Here is a 23,916-nt window from a genome sequence, read left to right as displayed (position 1 = left end):
ACTCTCCAGAACAGATCTGTAATGCTAACGGAAGGAAACAGAAAACTCACCAAGAGGATTGAATCTGTTATTAATGGTGCTGTGATCTCATCTACCAAAGGAGTGACTGCATACTGATTATTTTGAGGAGAAAAGGATAAAGCTTCAGTTCCAGTCTATAGTCATACCACCTTCAATGTACTTCATCTCTTCTGAACAGAGAGATCAGCAGTAAAAAATATGCAGGGACTGGTAATTGTATTGTGATTCTCTGATCAGGTCCCCTTTTGTTCCTCCTGGCCTCCATGTGTCCAGCCTGATGTTCAGAGCATGGCTTGCACAAGAACACTGTCAAACAAAGCTCAATATTCATACTGTTCACAACCCTGGTGTTCTCTGTGAAAAATATAAATGAGTCACTTATGACTGTCAGTAAATTATTCCAGACATCTAAGACTAATATCGTTGAAGTGACTGGAAAAAAATTAACCTATAATTTGTAAACCTTTTCCCTTCCCCCTGACATATTACACACACACACACACACACACACAGAGAGAGAGAGAGAGAGAGAGAGAGAGAGAGAGAGAGAGAGAGAGAGAGACATATAGATAGAGATATATAGATATACAGATATACATATATACAGATATACAGATATATAGATTATAGATATATATCTGTCCAAAAGGACTTCTTTTTTAGTTTTTTTGTTATTGAAAATAATTTTCATACAATAGATTCTGATTATGCTTCCCCTCCCCCAACTGTTTCTAGCTCATTCCTCTCCTTCATCCAGAGCCACAGCCTTTCTTCTGTAGAAAGAAGTGATCTAGTCAAAGTGCAAAATAATGTGCTCTTTGTTAACTATAGATTGTGTGCTGTTTTGGACAGTATTTTTATGTGTAGTATTCTATTGCATTTATCTTAATTCCTAAGTAATTTATATTCTCTAATTACAAGAAACAAGTTGTTCAGCTAATCATAGAAAAGGGCTAGATGATGCTTCCGTTGTTAAAGTGTTTGCCTTGTAGACATGAGAACCTGAATTCAATGTCTAGAACACACATACAATAGCTAGTAGACACTAGGAATCTCATAATCGGGATTAGTCACAGGTAGATTCCTGCCACTTGCTAGCTAGCCTTCTCTGTGTGCTCCAGTCCAGGGGGAGACTCTGTCTCAAAAGAACACAGTGAATGGCTTCAGAGAGCTGATACCTGAGGTTGATCTCTGATCTCCAGATGCACAGGCTCAAAACTGTGCACCACCCCCACGCATACAGAGAAGGCTTCCAAAGATATGGAGGCGGGGGGAATAATTTTAGAATGTCTGTTGTAGGAACACTTTAAAAGCTTTAAAAGCTATGCTGTTCTTCCAGTCTCATGATTGTGTCTGCCTGGTACTCTGAGTGGAGCTTCATTTCTGGCGGTGCTCTGGGGGGGACAGCTACGGTGTGTCTATTCACTAAGTCCACTGTAGTCTTCTCCATTCACTCTCTTCTGTTAGGGGCGTGCAATAAACATGGAAGTCCTAGAATTGGAGTCCTCGCTGTCACTGAGAGAAACCTGGGCAGATACTTAATCCTTGAGTCTGAAAGGAAACTGTGCGGGAGTTAAAGAGGTTTTTGCTCCGTCTGGAGACGGCAGCTCATTTCTGTTTCAGCGGCGTTGTAGGCTCATTTCTGTTGCTGTGGTAAAATACCCCGACACAAACCAACTTAGAGGAGCAGAGTTTCCTTTTAACTCCAGTTCCAGGGGACAGTCCATCACCATAGAGAAGTCACAGAGACAGGAGCTGAGACAGGGGGTCACATCATACCCACAGTTAAGAGCAAAGAGAATAGAGCTCATAAGCATTTGCTTGCTTGCTTGTGCTCAGCTCAGTTTCTCCACTCTGATGAAGTTCAGCCTAGGGAATGAGTGTTGCCACCCATAATGGGCTGGGTCATCCCATTAATGTAATTAAGATAATTCCCTATGGACATAGCCACAGACTAACTCAGTGAAGACACTCCGTCACTGAGATTCCCTTTCCAAGTAATTCTAGGTTGTCATGTTGACATTTAGCTTTTAACCATCACAGATAACATTGTAGTCACTTTTGTTATAACAATGAAGTTTTCCTTTTATGTATTGAAGGGTAACTTTCTGTTTGCACTATGCAATAAACTCCCTTGAAAGTGAAAGGGTTTGTTTCTTCTTATTTTTGACGTTAATAAACCTGGTTATGTATTTCTTCTTCCCTCAATTATTTTGTGACCATCCCCTGTGAAGCTAGTTATCTTAGAGATCTTATTTTATGTTTCAGGTATATAGCAGGCCATCAGCAGAAGTTTACCTCAGCAGCAAGTGGGTAGTTCCATAAGTAGAAGCCTCTGTGCATTTCATTTGGATAAAGAGGGATGAAATGATATTAATTCATAACTTGTTTTAATGGAAGTTATTGATGAAGAACAGGGGGTTAAATGATTTTTGTTTAAGTATTCAAAAAGGCATAGCTTAACCTGAGACAAAATTAAATGATATATAAATGTGTTCTGAATTGAAGAAATCTTTCCAGTAAATAAGGTTGTGGTTGGTCCATCAGAGGAGATCAGATGAAAGTGGCTGGGGACATCTTATTCATGTGTCCCCCTTGGGGCAGACGACAAATGAGGTCATAGCTCTAGTTTCATTGACTCTTTTGACTGACATATCCACAACCCCTGCTCTCTACTGACAGACTACGTGTTTATGTTAAATTTTCTAATTCCATATTTCTTTTTCCTCTTTAGAGCAAATCCCCGAGACACTATCAGGAATGTCTTCCTTAAGTGGGAAAGTACAAACCGTCCTGGGCCTTGTAGAACCCAGCCAACTGGGCCGCACCCTGACCCATGAGCATCTGACAATGACCTTTGACAACTTTTACTGCCCACCTCCTCCATGCCACGAAGCTACCTCCAAGGAACCTATCATGATGAAAAATTTATTTTGGATTCAGAAGAATCCCTATTCCCATCGAGAGAACCTTCAGTTGAATCAGGAGGTAGAAGCCATAAGAGAAGAACTGTTGTATTTCAAGGCTAAGGGTGGAGGAGCCTTGGTGGAGAACACGACCACTGGGCTCAGCAGGGATGTGCATACACTGAAGAGGCTGGCCGAGCAGACTGGAGTCCATATCATAGCTGGAGCTGGGTTTTATGTGGATGCAACTCACTCTGCAGAGACCAGAGCCATGTCAGTGGAGCAGGTAAAAAGCACTACTTAGAATGTTGTTCGTATATAAGTTCAGGACACACTAAATGTGATTGGTTCAGATAAAGCTGGATATGAGAAAAAAAATAACTAGCTCACAAAGACATTTGCCGACTGGAACCCAGATTAGTCAGACTCTGTATCTTTCTGGTGTTGAGGAAGGAGCACTCAACACACTCGTCATTGACAATTCCAATGTGTTAATGCTTAGTCTGTACGAATCCTATCAGAGCCCAGTGGTTCTGCTTCAGTCTCTTTGTAAACCTCGTCTTCCCATCAAAAGCTGCTTCAGCTTTCCCCTCGGGTTTTATAATAACCAGCAAGGAAAATTCACAGTAGGGTGAGACTTGGCAGGCAGAGACTTGGTACGTTTGCAAATACAGCCTCTTCTCTTATTACAAGCCAGGAGGGGCGGGAGAAGATCTGTTCTCTTATTTGTAATATTAAGTAAGAATGGGCAGAAGGGAGCAAAGTTTGCAAGGACCGGAAGAAAGAAGTTTCAGGGCTCTGTTGCCCATGTGTGTGTTCTCTTGTTAAACGTATGTGTCAGTTTACATGCATTTACATATAGTATGTATTCCTATATATTATTTCCCATAACTTGTTTCAAAGGTACAAAATGTCAGGTAAACCCTTGGTAAAATATCTCTTAGTATTTAAAATGACTTTTTAAATATTTTCATCTGCATTATATCCCAATAAGCTTTTAAATATATACATTTGTATTAGTTGAAGACTGAGCTAATGAAAAGGATGATATTCTTGTCAAACCATCCTTTAAAGCAAGGAATGTAAATATTGTGTAATGAGTTTTCTAGACTGAATGAAGGATAGAATAAAAGAAGTACTTGGTACAGTTGACAGATTCAGTGACATCTACAGGTGCTGTTCCCAGATTAAAATAAAGAACCCCCTTTTTTTTTCATTCTGAACATACAGACTTTCTACTGTATCTTCAAATTATAAGATTCATAACTCTTATTATAACTTGTTGAATTTGCAGTTTAGTCAGAAAAAAATGCTGTGTGAATGCTGACATTTGTGTGCCTGTGTGTGCATGTGTGTGTATGCATGTATGTGTGAGTGTGTATTGTGTTAATATATGTGCACATGCATGGCAGGGGACGTGTATGTGGAAGCTGGAGGACATCATCCTTGGGAAAACTGCACACCTCCTTTGAGGTGAGGTCTCTCATTGGCCTGGAGCTAGTTGGTGATATGCCATACCAGCTGTGCAGTGAGCCCCTGGGACCCAACCATCTCTGTCTCCCCAGTGCTGGGATTGCCAGTTCACACCACCACACCAAGCTTTCTTCTGTGAGGTCTGGGGATGGAAACAGGATCTTCATGAATGTGAGGCTCCATCCTCCCTATCCCTTACCCCCATCCAGCTCTGAACAACATCCAAGATTTGTATAACATGAGCTTATTTGGAAATATTTCACAATCTGTAACATAGACTCATTCTTATTCTTCCTTAGCTTACAGAAGTCCTTATTAATGAAATTCTCCATGGAGCTGATGGCACCAGTATCAAGTGTGGAGTTATTGGAGAAATCGGCTGCTCCTGGCCTTTGACTGACAGTGAGAAAAGGGTACTTCAGGCTACAGCTCACGCCCAGGCTCAGCTTGGCTGTCCTGTCATCATCCATCCTGGACGGAACCCAGGTGCACCATTCCAGATCATCCGTATACTGCAAGAAGCAGGGGCAGACATCTCCAAAACAGTCATGTCCCACCTTGACAGGTAAGTGGGTCACCACACTAACCGGCGTAGACCACTGTGCAACTGAGGGATTGTCAAGTGGGAAAGTCGCTGGTGATGAGAGTAATGAAATACTAATCTGACGGGGATCTACAGTAGCTACCTGGAAGATAATTTTTCCCAACGGTGAGTGTTAGACATAGGGTCTCACACATACAATTATCTCACACTCTACCACTAAATTATACCCATAGCTCCTGGAAGGCAGTGCCTATGAAGCCTTGTGATGAGCATAAATCAAAATCAGTGCTGTAATCTGTCCCTCTTGTGTGTCACATTCTATCTGAAACATTTTATAAAGGCACTTTCTTGGTCCTCCATAACTCTTCAGCACAGGTATTCCTGTCTGCTTCAATTATTTGTCTTATGATATGATATCATGAACATGATGATCCTGCTTGTTCAGTATTTGCCAACAATGGGGACATAAATACGTCTATAAATATAAATACAGAGAGGACAAATGGTTTTACCCCGAAAAGAAACTCAAAGTGTAGGTGCTTATGTTTCTGCTGCCTGTTTTTGGTTTCAGAAATTGAAATTATTAATATACTGGTAAATATTGTGTTTTCACTCAGGCACATTGGTATTTATGGCTGCTATAACAATTACAACACACCAAGCAACTCAAAATGATGGAAGTTTATTCTCTCATGGTTTTGAATGGGGAAGTCTGAAATCAAGACTCAGACCTCAGAACTGTGGTGTTCCTCAGTCTGTGGCTGCATGGCTAGTTTCTGCTTCTGCTTCCCAAGGCCTTGGATTTATAGCTGTCTTTTCTTTCATCTCTAAGGACATTTGTTGTTGAATCTAGGACCCACTCGTAATAGAATGAGATTGTGTAAAGCTCCTTAATTATATCTATAAAACCCCTTTTCTTAAGTAAGGGTAACTTTCAGAGCTTCCTAGGATTAAAACTCAGATGTGGTTTTACAGGGTGCCATTCAACTGTCATATTAGAGGCTTGACTATGTAAACCAATGCTTAGCTGCTGCTAATATGCAAACATGTAACAATGTTGCCATGTTAATCCTAAACCTTTACATTCCCTTCGTTAGGTAGACAAACTTGTTTTTTAAACACTCTTACACTGTAGCTCAGCTGACTTAAGAACTCCAGACCTTCCTACTTCAGCCTTCTAAGTACTAGACTGCAGGCATGCACATCCATTCTTGGCCCTTCTTTTTCCCTTTGCTGGGGTTTGCTGCTCCTGCTGCTCCTCCTGCTGCTGCTGTTGCTTATTTGCTTGTTTTACAAATACATGTAACATAACATTTATCATCTTAAATATTTGAAGCATGCAATTTAGGAGACTTTCTCCTCCAGGTTGTAGTGGAGAACATTCTGCTTTCCCTTTCCATGAATCTGAACACAAAATACTTCAAATGAGTGGAAATACACGTTACTTTTCATGATTACATTTTTTACAAGAGAGACTGTCAAAAATCACAGACACCAGGAATGCCCACCCTTGCTGGATAAAAGTCGTGGTTATAGATACTCAAGACCTGTCTCTCATCTTTCCACCTACATCAGCTGCAGCAGAGGCATATACTCTAGAGAAATCTTTGCTTTCTCCCTATTCATGGACAATGAGAGATGCTGTGTTTTTGATGATGGGGAAGCTTCCCGTGTATCTCCAAACTGATCTCCCCTCCTACTCGTTCCCAAGCTCCTTAGCTCTCAAGGCCCCTCACAGAATGCTTGCTTGACTCCCCTTGCTGGTCATTTTCTCACCCCCCCATTGCTTCTGCCCAGGAAAGAGCCTTAACTTTGCCAGTAGCCCCAACCAAGCATTTGAAAACAGAGACTATTTTCTCTTCAGTTTTATTCAGTGTTTTATATGGACTTAGTTGGAAAGGTTTTTTGTGAACATTTAGTCTGCCACACTGCTTGAAACTGGATCAAGATGCTCCTTGAAGCAGACTCTAACTATCCCTACATCTCTACTTTTTCACAGTTAGACATTAAGTTAGAAAATTATGCTTGGCACAAATAGAAAATAAGTTTTTATTGTAAATTGTGAAACAAACCTGTGCTATCACAACAATATTTCCTAGCTTATGAGAAATTAACCAATATAAAAAGTACTAGTATTTATTTTCTAGTGATATGCACATATGTTTTCACTAGACTTATATACACATATATGCATGTATATACTTTTATATTAAATGATAAAGATATATTACCTGATATCCATTGGCTACAAGTTCAGTATTTCTCTCTTGGATGGCCCAGGATTGAATGGAATTGTTGACCTGACACCACACAAGTCCCAAGCATTCTGACACAGCCTGAGGCAATCCCTCTACAGTTACCCACTCAGCACCCATGGTATGGATCATTTGGGATTCCAGTTTATGACAAAAAAGAAAAAGAAAAAAAAGAAAAGAAAGAAAAAGAAAGAAATGAAAAGAAAAGAATTCCATGGGGAAGCAACCAGGGAAAATGGCTCTTGAAAACAAACCAAATAAAGTAACAGGAAAAGGTCAGGAGGCAGACGTAGGAAGTGGGAGCTATTTGAAGTGACTGTTCAGAGCAGACCAGTCACCAGGCTGGAGTCTGACTAGGTCGGCTTTCCACAGGCTGTCTGAGCTCAGCTGGGCAGTACATGCAATCTGATCTGTGCTCAAAGAGCAGGGGCTTCTGCTCTTTGTAATGGGGACAACTCATAAAAGAGCCTAGACACAATGCAATAGACTTTTCAAAAGAAAAAGCATTCCCTAAAACACAGCCTCTAAGCCCCCCAAATCAAATGATCAAGCATAACACCATGTCACTTCTCCCCACATTTCTGGGCAAAGGCAGAAGGTTCTGAAGCTGTGCTCTGTTAAGTTTGGGAAGTGGTGGCTTCAGGTGGCCGCTTTTGACTCATAACACAAGGGCTCTGAGGTGAGCAGGGTGATGTTCAGCTTTGACTACCTGGAAAATTACTTTGATTTTTTTCCTTAAAATGTAGATTTCACTTCAGAGAGCACAAACAATCCTATGGAAACAGTCAATTCTTTCAGAAGGTTTATGAAATCTGCATTAGGATTTACCCAGACAGGCAGGAAGTCAGGGAGGCAGACAGGCACACACATGCGTGAGCACACACACACACACACACACACACACACACATACACACACACACAACTACATACTCCCACAATAAGAACCTGTTACACAGTTATCCAAAGGGGGAGTTGGAATGCTGAAAGGAAAGAGTTAATGGATGACCAGCTCCTTGAAGACCTCCAAACCACTCTGCTATCACCTGACCACTGGTTACAAGCCTAATGTCATTAAACAAGCCACAACTTGATAAGTCTACTATGTTCCAAGCCCTCCCCTAACCATCTGTTTCCTTTAAGTTACAAGGAGCCTGTTGAAGAACAGGTTGACGGTTGTGAATGTGACCCTTTGAGACACGAATGGAGACTGTCTTGACAATGATAGCCACCTTGAGTCAACATGTATTAGACAATAACAGTGGCCCCTGTGTTCTTGTTTGGGCTTTTAATGGGAATGGCTTTGCCTGATTTGACATTTGTAATAATTTTACCATCTTCTAAAACTCTAGCCACATTTCTAGATGACAGCACCACCTTGGGGTATATCTATTATAGGTTATGTGTGCTTTAAAGAATGGCCCTCCCCACCCCACCCCCAGCTATTTTTTTTGTCATTTATTTTCAAACAGGGCTTATCATGAATGCCATATTAGAGTAGGTGTAACCATGCATATTCAATAGAATTCTTTCTTTACCAGAGAAAGCTCAGTGGGGAAAAAATTAAAAACAAAACAACAAAACAGAACAAAAAAAAAAAAAAAAACATGGCCCAAATAACAAATATTTAGCAACTATTCACCAGTTCAAATTTTGAACTTCCTGGAGGGTGACAGGCAGGTGCTATGCCTAAATCTTTTATCTTTGTGGATATCTATTTAACAAGCCAGAGAATTTTGATGGACATCCAGGGTCTGATTACGGGCATGATAATTAAGGGTATGAAGAGAGTGAATCACTCTCTTTGAAAACTACTCCCTGGGGATGGTAAAGGAATTTGACCCAAGGGTATCTGAAAGACCAGAAGGAAAAACCCAGGAATGGGCCAAAAACATTTTGTTCTCTTTGCCTTTGATCACACATGCCAAATTGGCCCAACTCTTGGAAGGATACAAATCTGACACTTTTTTTCCCCACCATGCTGTTAATTAGATGAAAAGAGTGAAATACCACTTCATTCATTCAACAAATATTTGAGTGACTAATTACCATATGTATATATCAAACATTGGTCTGAAATTCTTTCAAAGTGATTATTTAATTATAATTGTGATGACTTTTAACCTTAAGACTTTCTTTGAAAAGGCATTAAAAAAAAATAGTTCTGCAGGATCCATGGAGCTGTACCCATGTAATTCCCATAAGTTCTAATGAATTAATTTGAAGTCATTCAGAAACAGTTCCAAGCATATGTCTAGCAAATGGGAATCGAACAAAACATCTTTGTATTGCTAAATAGTACAGTAGCATTCTTAAAAAGAATAATTGGGGCACTGCACACCCACAGGGGTCTGTGGTGTTTAGAGTCTCATAAATACAGCTTCATTTCTTAACCGCTTAGAGTGAGCAGGATGCATGTACATGCATTGCAAACACTTTGTACAAAATGCATCAAGAAAAATGAGTGTGCGAGGTATAGCATGTGCAGCCTGCATCTCACACACAGCAAAAAAACAGTCCTTCAGTCTGGCTTGGATCCAACAGCAAAGGATGAGCAAATGAAAATTTTTAGTAGAAAATATTGATTAATAACAGTTTCTTTCCTATAATGACTAATGCTTGCTGACATGTCTGGCTTCATCGTGTGACATGTGTGATCTCACTGTGGAATATGTGTGAATGTAGATTACATGCATGGCAAACTAGGCACCTTTTGACATGGCGTCTTTGCTGCTGCTATGTGGTGTGGATTTCAGTAATATATTTTGCACGAAATAAACATTTTAATGGAGCCTATACTGATACAAACTTTGAGTATATTTTAAGTTAAGTTTATGTCATGCCATTGACTACAGATTCTTTCATTCATGTAACACACATCAGACCTTGGAGAGAGGATATGAAGTTGGGTTTCCTGGTTTCCTGTTTCATGTACTTGCTAAGCGACTTTTAGTTTGTTATTTATGCTTCTGCATCTGTTTGTTCCTATGTCAAAGGGGTTAAGAAAAATTATTTGTGTATGTGCAGATGCGCATGTAAGCATGGAGGCCTGGACTCCTTGAGACGGAGTTTCTTACTCAACCTGGCACTAAGGTGGTGATCAGCAAATCTTACCAATTCTCCTGTCTGCAGCCCCCACAGCACCGTGTTAGGTGTGCTGCCACGCCTAGCTCTTTACATCTTTAAATCTCAAGATTTGAACTCAGCCCCTCTAGATTCCACAGCAAGTGTTCTTCCCCACTAAGCCATTAACCCCAGACTAGAAAACTACTTTAACTCTTAAGGTGCCATGCAAATGTCTTTTTATTATTCTTTACCATGGATTTCCTTTTAAAGTAGAACCTACTTAAAAGGCACACAAAGAAGAAAAAATGAAATCCAGTTAAGCCTTTCACAAACTGAAAGGCATCTCAACTTCTACGTATAAATACTGTCTAATAAAATGAAATTCTATCACAATGGCATTTGACGATTTTGAGTGTTCTAAATTGCTGTTTGTAGATCTGCCAATATCTGGGCGAAAGGCAGTCCTGGTCATACACTCTTCCCAGCACATTCTACCCACCCAAACCTTCCACTAGTAATTCTTTTTCCCCTGAAGCAATTTGTCATGACTCTGACACCATTCGCATGAAAGGTGACATTTTAACAAATAGGATACCTGTGTCTATGAGATTTATCTTTCCTGTCCTCAACACCGTCAAACCCTTAACCATGTACTGCTGAACATGAAAAACGCAGCCTCTTTTGTGCTGGGTGGCAGCTGGAAAGTTCATGGCACAAAGCTCTTCCTGGGGTTTATAAACTGTGACTTGTCGTTTAAAATAAAGTCTTAATTACACTTTGCAATCCGAAGCCACTAACTGGTTTTAGTCTAATTTAAGCAAAGGTTTTTTGTTGTTGTAGTTGTTGTTTTTTTGGTTTTTTTTGGATGTTGTTGCTGCTGTGGTTTTTTTGGTCTTCTGGTTTTTTGATTTTGTTTGTTTTGTTTTGTTTTTGTGGCCTTCCAATCCTGTTGCTAAAACCTTAAGTCATAACATTTAAAGTGTGACATCACTTCTTCTTATGATGTCCTCAAACAGGGACTCATCCAGTCAGAACCGTTAAGTGTGCTTATTAAAATGTAGATACTGGCAATTGGAATTATTTTCCTCTTGGCTTTTATCCCCAGTTAATCACTAACATTGAACATGCTGGCCCATAATAGAATGCCAAAAGAATCTCACAAAAACATGTAAATTGACATTTTAAATACCTCAGAAGGTAATCGTAAACTAATGTATTAATCTAATGTACCATTCTAAATGATGCATTTAAATGAAACTCAAATTCTTGGTAAACATTCAATGGAAATAGAAAATTGTCTTAAAATCTGTTGGCAGTATTTGCTCCTCGTATTTTTTGACATTTACTTTTAATTAATTAAAATGCATCAACTGGTATGTACCCTCTCAGTGGTGGCAGAAGAAAAATATAGAACATGTGTGACTCCCTGGGTTCAGTCCCCAGAACATTGCCCCAAATTAAAAGTTGTTCCAACTTTCCTTTGAGGTAAGGCTGTTCTTAGCAGTATAGAGCATACAGGAGGACAATGTTCGGAAATTGCTCTAAGTTGAATTTTTTCATTTTTCTGAGACAAGTCTGAAATCAATTGTGTAGCCCAGAGAGGCTTTGAAGGCTTGGTTCTCCTGCCTCAGCCATCAATGCTCTGGAATTACAGACATGAGCCACCAGGCCTGACTTCAATATTAACTTATTAGATTATTATCATTGGATTACAGTAAGTTATATATCTGTTTAAAATATCATCATAGATGTAAAAATTCATGTTAAACTATTAAATGAATATTTGTAGTTGAGTTTAGTAATTTAAAGTAGCTACAGAAATTTTTTTATAAAATAATTAAATGTTCCACATATTCTATTTGTATAAATATTCCTTGGTTGTAAACTGTTCAAGGGGTAGGGGATAAATAAATTACTTTTTTGGTAATTAGTGGGCAGTCATCAAAACTCAGTTTTTAATAAATAAGTTGTAGATACAAATGTCTATCTTTGCATGGGCTTGCTAACTTTTACATTTTTATTTAATCAACAGTATATGTTTTCATGGAAAATGCAGTCCATACTTCCTTATGTGCTGGCTCAGTGAGCATGCACAGTCCTTTTCACAGTTCTTAATCTCTAGGCTCAGGAATCCATGAATGCCTGGTGTGGAGAGAGCTCTGGACTAGGTCCAGGAAGCCCAGGCTTGCCCATGATTTGCAGGATCCAAACTTTAGTTTCTTTTTTGTTGTAATGACATTTTCATGTGGCATAATTATATCCTCAGTGTATTATGTGCATCAAAACCTGCTCCTCCCATGTTCTTAGAATGACTTAATTCAACTAATTAGCTGCCCTGAGTTCATCCTCCATCTCCCCATGGTTCACTCCTGCCTTGCGCTGCTATCTGTATTCTGACCAATGGGAGCACTTGTTCGTGCTGAATACTCATTTGTTCATTTCTCTCTCTGGAGTCTGGGCATGCTACCATCTACCCACCTCATGAAGATCTCCAAACACAGCTCTTCCTATCCACTCCTCTCTTGTTGCCTTCTTTTTTCCCCTGAACTACTGTGAGTTTCCCAAAATGACTCGAATCCTTAGCCTCCCTCCATAATCTGTTCTCCACAGTTAACTAGACACATCTTCCGAAACCCAAACCTGACTATATTCCTGTCCTCTTTATTAAAAACCTTCAGTGAGGAGCCTCTGCTTAGACACAGAACCCAAACATCTTAGTCCCTGGTTCTCACCTCATGCTCTGTATGATCACCCATAATTCTCCATAACTGTTTCAAGTGTCCTGAGCCTCCAGGCTCTCATACAAATGTGGCACTCTAGGGTACTGTCTTATTCAATTTTTGGTGTCTATTTAGAAGAGTATTCCATCAGTATTCAATTCACCAAAGCTTTCCCCAAACCAGTCAAGATGCCTTTTTGCCTTTTTTCTGTTTGCTAACCTCAGGAGTACTGTTATGATGATTCTTGGTAAATTCGGTAAAACAATATTTGTTTAGATATGTTTTTATTTCCTTTATAGATACTAACTTTTCAAAAGTACAGGGCTGTGTGCTATTTGTCTTTGGAGGCTATCAATTTCTTACTAATCGGATAGATGAATGGATGTTTTACTGGGCCTATGGATAGATGGATAGATAGATAGATGATTGGACGGACAGATGGATAGATAGATGGATGGATACATGGATGCATGGATGCATGGATGATCCATGGATGGAGGGATGGATGGATGGATGGATGCAGGGATGCAGGGATGGATGCATGGATGGATGAATGCAGGGATGGATGCATGGATGGATGCATGCATGGATGATCCATGGATGGAGGGATGGATGGATGGATGGATGGATGGATGCATGGATGCATGGATGGATGCATGCATGGATGCATGCATGGATGATCCATGGATGGAGGTATGGATGGATAGATGCATGGATGGGTGGATGGATGTACTTTGCATCTAATAAGCTATTGTCTTACAGTCAAGAGCAATAAGCTCCTTTCTTAACTCTCAGCAGATGTTCCTCTGTATTATGCACCTTATGCAACACCTGAAACAAGTTTTATGTAAATGAGATGCTTTGACTCAGCTCAAGTGAATCCCTTCCTTCGCTGTTCTTTCATAATACTTTGTATTTTCTCTGCACTATAAAAACTCTGAAACATTTGACCATAATCATTACTTTAAAACATCTGTCTTTTCCACAGACCTTAAGTTACTCTGGCTGACAGCTGAAGGTTTTTATTCATATTGGTACTCCCAACATGAAGAATAACACAAGACAGTTGACATTACATGTTTGCTAAACTAATTCACAAGGCACACTGAAATGTGAAATGACACATGGTGTCTTTGGGAGTTCTGTGAACTAGGAAACTCCAGACAAATAGTAGGTGCTATTGTCATCTTGGTGATCTCCATGAATCACAGCCTTTTCTATGACCTTTAGCTCTTCTATACAAAGTACCCAAAACATTGTCCAAATTATTGTTTTATGCAAACATCCCTTCTGTGAGAATGTTATTTTGTAATGTATGTGGTATCCATTTACTAGCTGAAGATCAAACATTTAAAGTATGCAGTAGATGAAATTATAATAGGAGTGACAAGAACTAATACTTGACTGAAATAAGTTTTGATGATCATGCTGGAATTCCCAAGATATTTCTTGGGAAATGAAATGATGTGAAATGGCCTGTAAGTCATTTCATTCATCAAAAGATGAAACTTTCTTCACCATTGAATTCAAGAGCTCTTTGAACAGTTTTATTACATTTACATATAGGAGATAGATAGATAGATAGATAGATAGATAGATAGATAGATAGATGATAGGTAGGTTGATAGATAGATATTTATGTATGTATGTATGTATGTATATATGTATGTATGTATGTATGTATGTATGTATGTGTATGGAGATCTCCATGCCATGGTATGTATAGGGAGGTCAGAGGACAACTTGTGGGAGCCACTCATTTCTACAATGTAGGTTGCTGGGACTAAACTAGGGGTGTCAGGATTGGTGGCAAGTGCCTTTTCCCATGAAGCCATGTTGGAATCCCAGAAGCTCTTTCATATGCCATAGTCAGGAAAAGGAAAAAAAACTTTGAAATATTTATCTTAAAATCTTGAGACTATTAGTATAGAAAAGAATATAGAGTTATTCATGGATATAAACTATAGGATGAGAAGGACTGGCTGAGGTTAGCACCTCCAGTTCTATGAATTGTCCTTTGTGGTTACTGATGGCTGGACGATTTGAGATCTCACCTGACAGACTTCAAGTAGAGTCCATTTTTCCAGAGAACCATATTGACATTTGGTATCAACCCTTTTCCAAGTGAAAGAAAATCATTTGTGCAAACAAAAATACAGTAGCACAACTCCAGTCACCAGAAATCATCCAACTGAGTATCAGTTTCACACAGGAAAGTGACCATCAAGGAGCAGTAGGTGGGTGAGTCTTTTAGATGTCAATGCCAGGGAGCCTGTTTCTCCACAGAGCAAGTGTCAATGGCATGGAACAGGGCTCCTCTGGTGTTACAGATTTTCTCAGCATTCATGAGGCTGGTAAACCAGGACTCCTGAACACAGCAAGCAGTCTGAGTTACTTCACAAAACCACTCGGTGCTGGTTACTTATCTTTTCTGAGATTTGTCTTTTCCATCTGTAAAATGGAGATGTGTTTATTGCATACATGTATATCAAATGCCCATGTTATAGTTTGGATATGCATGTTCCTCCAAAGGGCTCTTGTGTTGAAGTTTGATCACCATCTGTTGAAACCATTAGAAAGTGATAGAGTCTCCAGGAGAGTTACTTCGTCTATAGTCTATTTATAACTTCACAGCTGAATGGACTTACAGAAGGTGGTAACTGATTGGAAGAAATAAGTTACTGGGACATTTCCTAATGAATATATCTTATCCCTAGAACCTTTATTTTTATCTCTGCTTCATTCTATGATGACAGTCAAACAACAACAATGTGTAATGAATCAAATTATAAAGAATTTGGATGCGCCAGATGTAGTGGCACACAACTTTAATCCCAGCACTTGGGAAGTAGAAGTAGGTCAATCTCTATGAGTTCAAGGCTAATCTGGCACACATAGTGAGTTCTAAGACAGCCAGAGCTACATAGTGAAACAGTGTCTCAGGAAGAAAATTGAAGGAGGAGGAAGAGGAAGAAAGGGAGGAGGAGGACCTTAGTTCTGAAGGTAGAGTCCACATTCAGGATATATTTCCTTGAAACTCCTCTTCTGTGAATACTGAATGCTATGGTAGAAGTGCTGGTAAAACAAAGATCTTCAACTCATGGCCATGTCGAGAGAGGAAGAAGAAGGGATTGACATCCCATTATACTCCTTTCAAAGGCATCACCACAATGCCTAGAAGATACCCAGTGGCTGGAAGACCTCCTGTCGGGTTCTACTTCCCTAGGCCTCTACTGGAGGTCAGGCTCTAACACGTCAGCCTTTGGGGAACATGCCCTTGAATCAAACCATTGCAGAGTTAACATTGATGGAGGCAGAGAAAGATGTGGAGGCAGCTGATATGAGTGGTACATCCATCATGAACAGCCATCTTGTCTGGCCTGGTGAAAGTAGACGCCTTAATATTTCAAATGATCATAAAGCAATGTGAGACTCATGCAAAGAAAGAAAGCAATAGTCATGACTAATGTTGTACTTTCTCCTCCCTTGAGTGTATCATTCATTTTGTCTAAGATAACTGGAAAGGGTTAATATTACCTATTAGACTTACCATATTGATTATACTCCTACCTGGGAATTAGAGTGATCTAGAAGCTCATCTTTTCTTTTTCTAGAGCTTTCCCATTCTTACCTTTATGCTCCCATTTGGTTCTCATGTTTTCCTCACATAGTTTAAGGATGGTGTCAGGGAGAAATGAGATGCCCGGCTTAAAATTTACAAATGCTATGTGTGTACTCAGTTCATATAGTTCCTGGGTTTTCCACTGAGTAAATAAATAATGGCAATTGGACAAGATGTGTAGTGTGATGGCTGAGAGAATGGCTTCTAACTTTGAACTGAGTTTAGTACATTACTACATTAGTACATTACCTTGACTTCACCTCTCCAGTTCATCAGTGAATTCAAGAACTGTTAGGATTGTGGAAAACATTAAATGAGATTATAAAACAGCACAGCCACTGAGGAATACACATCTGGGCATTCATGTACATGTTTACTCATGCATGTGGAGGCCAGAAGTCAATCTTAGTTGTTATTCCTTAGGGATTTTTTACCTTGCTCTTTGAAACAGATCTCTCACTGGAACTTAGGGCTTCCCAGTTAGACTAGACTGGCTGGCTGGCAAGCTCCAACTTCTGTCTACTTCCACCTCCTCAGCATTGGATTACCAGCATCTGCAAGGATGCAAGGCTTTTGATGTGGTGCTGGGGATCAGACCCAGGTCCCCATGCTTGCTTATCAAATATGTCACCAACTTGAGCTACCTCCCCAGCCCAGTAGTTTTTAACTTTCAAGTGGGACTAAGACTAAATATTTTCCTATGGTTCAAACCTATTGCATTTTTCATTGTTGGTGTTTAAATATAGGCTTTAATACAACACTTAAAATGTAGAGAACTTCATTTCAGGACATTGGGCTAAAAGGAAAAGAAGGGAAATATTAGCAATGGAAACAAAAGTCTAATCTGACCTGTCCATGCCTCCATCTTCCTCTAGCTTCCCTATTCAGTAGCTTGCCTATGTTGTATAATTAACAATTCACATTTGACTCAAAAGATAAAATACTAAACTTAATTCTTTCTCCCTCCTGTTATTTTAGTTGTGTATATTTTGTTTTTAAGCATGGCTCTTTGGAGAAAACAGAATATGTTTACTACAAAAAAAAACCATATATTCCCTTAACTTAGTAATTTTGGAAGCATGAGTTTATCTCCATGGTAAGAAGATGGGAAAAGAGAGGTATTAATAAATCTTAGCACAGTGGTGATTCACATTTTAAAGTATAAAGGAAAGTCTCCCTAGCCATGTCCCCTCTTAAATCAATACTGTGAACTCTAAGTGTTAAACTGGTGAAAAGAAGGGAAAGGAGCCAGCCTATGCCATGATAGCAGTCATGTCTACTCCCTGGAAACATCTAGAGAAGCAGGCACCTCTTACACACGCGGCTCATAGAACCTTCTCATTGTTTGGGTGAATGGTTCTGTAAATACTTCTGATTGCTTAGCAGTAGATTCATAGATGTGTAATCATGCACTAATCCTTGCATCCTGAAGTTGCCAGAGTGTGTAAGAACCTACAAGATAAGGATAATCGGCCATTTTTATTTCTTCTCTAGGCCAAGTTTGAGCCTCAACCAATCACTTCCTTTCTCAGGGATTTTTCTCTAGGCTCTCACGCCATGTCGAATGGAGTTTCTTTCCCTGAGTTATTTCCCACACTACATTCTGTCAGGATGTATTTATTCTTTCCTATTTTTCCACATGTGATTGAATGTCTACAAAGTTATTTGGGGATACTATAATGTCTCCCTTCTTAGCTGTTATCTCTACATTTCTTGAGATATCTTTTACTCTGTCCTCTGATGCCTTGCCTGTATTCTCTGCTTGTATTTCCTCCTTGCCCTTCATTTACATGGCTGTGTCCTAGACTAGAAAGACATTTAATATAGCGATTGATTTGACAAGGTATTGATAAGCAATAAATTTTATTTCAAAAGTAATCATAAAATAACACACACATATATGTGTGTGGTGTATGTACGTGGTCATATGAGTATGTGTACATGTATGTGCAAGTGCATATATGGACATAGGCATGTGAGAGCCAGAGGTTGATGTTGAGGCTTTTCCTCAACTGCTTTCCATCTTATTTTGTGATACATGGATTTTCACTGACAAAGTCCAGTTCAGGCAGGCAGACTGGCCACTGAGATCCAGGAATCTATCTTTGTTCCTTCCCTCCCTGCCCCCAGAACTAGGGTTACAGATCGACTCAGCCTTCTGTGTTGCTGGGCATCTGAGTATGAATTCTTCTGCTTCAAGTACTTCACAGACTGATTCCTCTCCCCAACCCCCTAAATATATTAATCTTAGGAATATTGCCCATTCAAAATATGTTGGAATGATACCCACATAGTCTTTGAAATTAATTTCAGAGCCATTTCTCAAGAAAATCTCCCTGCTGCCACCTTGCATCAAGAGCTTCCTGATTCAGCCAGATTGGCATTACCAGTCTAACTGGTCTGGTGAGACCTGGTACCAAATACCTGATATCTTCCATGGCTCTTAGCAGGGCTACAGGATGAAAAATACAAGCTAGTAATTAGAAGAAGGAACATATCCTAAAAAGAGACATTCTGTAGGGGTGTTATAAAATTCTGCATGGATAATAGCTGAAAAATTAGTGTGAGCATAGAATTCCTAAGGACTTTAGGATGGTAACTTTATTTTGGCTAAATAGGTTTCCATATTTCTGGTAACGAATTGACCTTGTCCAACTTGAACATAATAAAGGTCACCTCATAGGGCTTTTTAAAATGACATTTATTTATTTATTTATTTATTTATTTATTTATTTATTGTCTGTGTGAGCATGCTCATTTCATGGAGGACAATCAGAGTTCAGAGGGCACTTTGTGTGAATCAGTTCTTTATAATAAACTATAAATAATAGTTTACTATATATTATGTATATCTACAGCATAGGAATAGAGAATATGTTTTTAATAACAGCAATATGTCCTTTATTGCCTCTAGGTCTATATTTGATAAGAAGGAGTTGCTGGAGTTTGCTCAACTTGGCTGCTACTTGGAATATGATCTCTTTGGTACGGAGCTCCTTAATTACCAGTTAAGCCCAGATATTGATATGCCTGATGATAACAAAAGAATTAGAAGGTAAATATTCCGAGTCTTTCACCACATTATTTTTTGCCAGCCCTTTTGGTGTGTCATAGCTGGGTGAGTATTAGCAAAGATTTAGAAAATAGTAAGCAGTCTGAAGCAGCATTGGCAGAGAAAAATATATCTGAGCTGTTCCAGAGAGAAAATCTCTATATATTATTTCAAGAACAAAATGAGTCATAGTAAGTAGGCTCAAGCTAAGAAGAGCCTTAGAAGTTCAGTGCAGATGGACAGCTGACAAGAAACAGATAATACCCCATGCTTGCCATGAGAAGAACAGAATGAAAGCCATTTCCCCACTACCCATAATTAAATCCACTCTTCCTTCCTCAAGTTGATCACACTAAAGCCAAGATTTTCTACAACTAATATTTAAAATGCTTTATTAAACGTATCCATTAAAGGAGTAATTAAAAGGGAAATGATGAAATACCACATGTGAACACCATACAACACAACCTCCCAACACTGTCTAATGAGTAATGAAGAAAACCATGGCCACATTCATTGTTTGATGGAGTCAAAGGACCTACATTGTTTGGTCTTGGTAACAGGATGACATGAAGATTGAAGATTAAATAAACCAAGATGGGAAATCTGAGAGGAGAAATACATCTGAGATTAGCAAAGGAGACTTTAATTTAGGAGTATCTAAGTATTGTAATTCCTAAAATAATAACTAACATTGGGGTGTGAAGTTCAGAGCATCAGCTGGGCTGAGACATAGAGTTAACATTATTAGCTTCTATGAGACTGTTTAAACCTTTCAAGTAGATGAGAACTTTGAGAGAAGAAGGAGAACAGAGACCCAGGGACACAATATTGAATAGACAAAGTCAATAGCAGTGTCTTATGGATAGGTAGAAATGTTTTCAAGCTGATACTGTCAGGGGAAATGTAATGGATCTTAGTGAGAAACAGGCTTAAAGCCAAAGACTTGAACACCTATAATACGCAACAGATATCAGGAAGGATCAAGGCTGAAGGATAATAACTGGATTTCAGATTCAGAGACTTATAAGCAGGAAGTGTGGTCTCAGTCGAAAGCTTGAGGAAAGAGGAGGAGCTGAGGAAGTGGGTGGAGCATGTGACGGCTCCACAGTAGAGCCCTGGAAGAAAGATGCTGGAAGACAACAGGTGATCCAGGGGAGATTCTTCTAAAGTTGAACAGTTTCTGAAGCTAAGATGGGAAGTTGGGAGGGACAGAGACAGAGAGAATGGGTCTGAGAAAGAAAGCTAATTCTCAGAAATTGATATAGGTTTTCTATAAAATAGACTATGCAGTTTTAATATGAATGTCCAGTACTGAAATGGAAAGGTTAAATGAATATTTACTCGAAAATGCTGGAAAGATAAGCAGTGTTGATCCAGACTCCTACGAAGACAAATCGGTAGAACCTGGGGAATGCTTAGAAAGGTAGTTGAAAGAGCATTTCCCATTTGTGTTAGAACAGAAGGCAAACAATATTGTTGATGCAGATAAATACCTTATCAAAAAAGATCAAGAACCAAGGCAACATACCACACAGCCGTTGGGTTAGATGTGTGTTTCCGAGACCTATGTGAAGCTGGAAATCATCGCTGCATGACTGTATGATTTATTGACCATTCAACCATAGACATTTTTAGTATTGATAATAGTGTCAGTGAAGCATTGTGGGTAGAGGCACCAAATGAGAACTCATAAAGAAATCTAGGATTGGGACTTTAATCTGAAAGGTAAAGTTGATAGCCAGGGGGGACAGAAGAAGGTTTGAAATGAAGGTCAGAAAGTAAAAGCTGGAAGTAAGGTATGCAGAAAGTATATACATATTTAGGAGTAACATAACAGAAAAGTTATGCTACAAACTTTAAGAAGCTAATGAGTATATGTGTTAGAAACAGAGCAAAGAGCTTGTAATACCAGCATGGGGAATGGAAGGTTAAGATGTTGGGAACAGAGATCCTGTGATAACAAGGACAGATGTGTGGGATCTCAGAAGGAAACTATTGGGATGGGAGTAAGGAACACTAGACTTGAGAACTGACGCCCACACACTGAGAAGGGTAACAAGTGTGGGACATGTGCACAGTGGGATTGAAGGGACTATCCAAAACCCATGTATATGTCAAAGAACCCGAAGTCTGCTCCCTCAGGAAGGTGACCTTTAATAACCTTGTGCTTTTTTAGACTACTACATATTGACATTTACCTACAGTGATCTCAGTGACAGTAAAATGTGGTTCCATTTCAGTGCCATTAGGTCAAGAGTGCTGGCTGCTACATTTTACATTAGTTGTGTAAAGTGAAGACTATTCCACATAAGCAAACTGTGTTCTTCAATCTGGCCAAGGAAGCTGTCTTATTTGTTTTTGATACTTGAACAACTTCTTTGGCAAACAAATTCTTTTGCCTCTTTTTCCTTCCTTTGGGTATGTCTGTGCAGTATGCATGCATGCGAGGCACACACATGCATGCACATATGGAGGCCAATGGTTAATAACAAGTGTCTTTCCTCCTAGCTCCACCTTCTGTACTAAGCAGGTCTGTTGCTGACACCAAAGCTTGCTGATTCAGCTTGTCTAACTAGCCAGCTTGCTCCTGGGATTCCCCTACTCCACTTTCCAAGGTTAGCATTGTAAGTAGGCCACCATACCTGCCCACCTTTTCTATGTGGGTGTCGAAGACCTGAACCTTTGCTCTTCATATGTATGTAGCAAGTGCATGATTTTAATTTCCATGGTCAGGAACACCATTAGGATGGACAAGCAGGTTTCTCTAAGGGCCTACCAATTTGTGCCATACCCAGAGGTAAACCTTTGTCTACATACAGACTTGGATTTTAAAATAATGTGCTGCAGTATGTCATCATCGTTCATTGTCTCAGAATAACATGTGGTGCTAGAGCAGTGGCTATGCAGGGTTCTGTTGTACAGGCTTGGGGTTTGGTTCCTAGCAGCACATACACACACACACACACCACAACTGTTTTTCAAATAGATCCTCCTTTAATCTTTCATGATGAATGTCCTCAACATATCTTTTAATTCAGTTTGGAGATGAGAGTTTCCACTCTGGATCTCCTTTTGATTCCTAAAGTTTAGGGGGGATGGGTCTCCTGCATCACTATGCCTTCTTCTGTGAGGCTCCCAGGCCTTCTGGAACAAAAAAGGGAGTTTGATAAAGAGGGATATGGTAATGGGAAAATGCCTAATGGCTTCTCAATTAATTCTTCTTAACTAGTTTGGGCTATTAATTCAAGAACAAAAATTTAATTTTGGTTATCTCTCATTGCACCAAATGTAAGCATTCTTTATGTATTACATATTGTGTAATGTATATTGTATAAATATAAAAATATACGTATAGACTGTAAGTATGCTTGTGTATTTCTTGCTTAGATGTGCTTAAGTCAATAGAATACATTTGTTTACTGTTCCAAGCCAGTGATAACAACTGAATGACCTTTGGGGCTGTGTGTGCCCAACCCCCACTGTCCCCATGAGTTGAGTGCTTGCTTTGCACTGTTCATCCATAGTCTTTTCTCAGCTATGGAAGTCTGCAGTCTCCCAAACGCAGGAACGTAGACACATGCTTCTGCCTACCTCTGGTTCTCAGCACCAGAAATTCTGTGTCTAACACCTGTTTTCAATCTTACACTCCATTTCTCAAATCTTATTATATCTCTGCCTTTTCACACTTTGGAGTCTCTCTCTAATATTTGTTTGCAAAACACGAACTCATTTGTATTGCTATAATTGCTGTGATTTTTTGTCTTCTCATCTGTAGTGGTTCCTCCCTTCTGGCAGATTCTTTGTAACTCCCGTTCTTCTGCATGATGCCCTACCCCGAGAGATGAACCCTTGGCGTAGGCATGTCCAGGCACATTCCAGTCGTGGTCAGCATATGATTGTGTTTCTGGAAAGTTTCTCTTCTCCTTTCCTGGGATAGTGTTACAATTTTGTAAGGTTCTCGTTTTTAATTACAACAACTTTATCCATTATATTCTCTCCTACAACTTCCCAACTTAAGAATATTGTGTTTCGAAGTGAAACAAAGGTATATTATAGGCATTTGTCTGAACATATATCATCATAATAACGATACATCAAAATCCTCAGAGAAGCAACCACTCCACCACTGAGCTACACCCTGAGCTTGAAGAGGAATGAGCCCCAGCTTTTCTTTTGTTGCTTTGGGGAAAAAAAGAAGTCTGAAATAGTGCAGGTGGTCCCAGAGTGGCCTGAGGCCAAGGGGGAGCCTGCAGTC

At 39.5% G+C, this 23,916-nt stretch overlaps 1 protein-coding gene across 6 annotated transcripts in view; it reads left to right on the top strand.

Moving 5' to 3' along the window:
• The window catches only part of Pter (phosphotriesterase related), a 58,803-nt gene that overhangs the window by 32,394 nt on the left and 2,493 nt on the right, over positions 1 to 23,916 (top strand). For all 6 annotated transcript variants that reach the window (XM_028764855.1, XM_028764856.1, XM_028764857.1 and 3 more), the window contains 3 exons: positions 2,756 to 3,213; positions 4,700 to 4,965; positions 19,521 to 19,661. In XM_028764855.1, coding sequence (XP_028620688.1) covers positions 2,756 to 3,213; positions 4,700 to 4,965; positions 19,521 to 19,661 — 865 coding nt within the window. The remainder of the gene's footprint in view (positions 1 to 2,755; positions 3,214 to 4,699; positions 4,966 to 19,520; positions 19,662 to 23,916) is intronic.

The sequence above is a fragment of the Grammomys surdaster genome, unplaced genomic scaffold, assembly GCF_004785775.1.
Source record: "Grammomys surdaster isolate TR1022 unplaced genomic scaffold, NIH_TR_1.0 146, whole genome shotgun sequence".
In the NCBI taxonomy this organism is placed as follows: domain Eukaryota; kingdom Metazoa; phylum Chordata; class Mammalia; order Rodentia; family Muridae; genus Grammomys; species Grammomys surdaster.
This window is presented reverse-complemented; position numbering and strand designations above follow the sequence as displayed.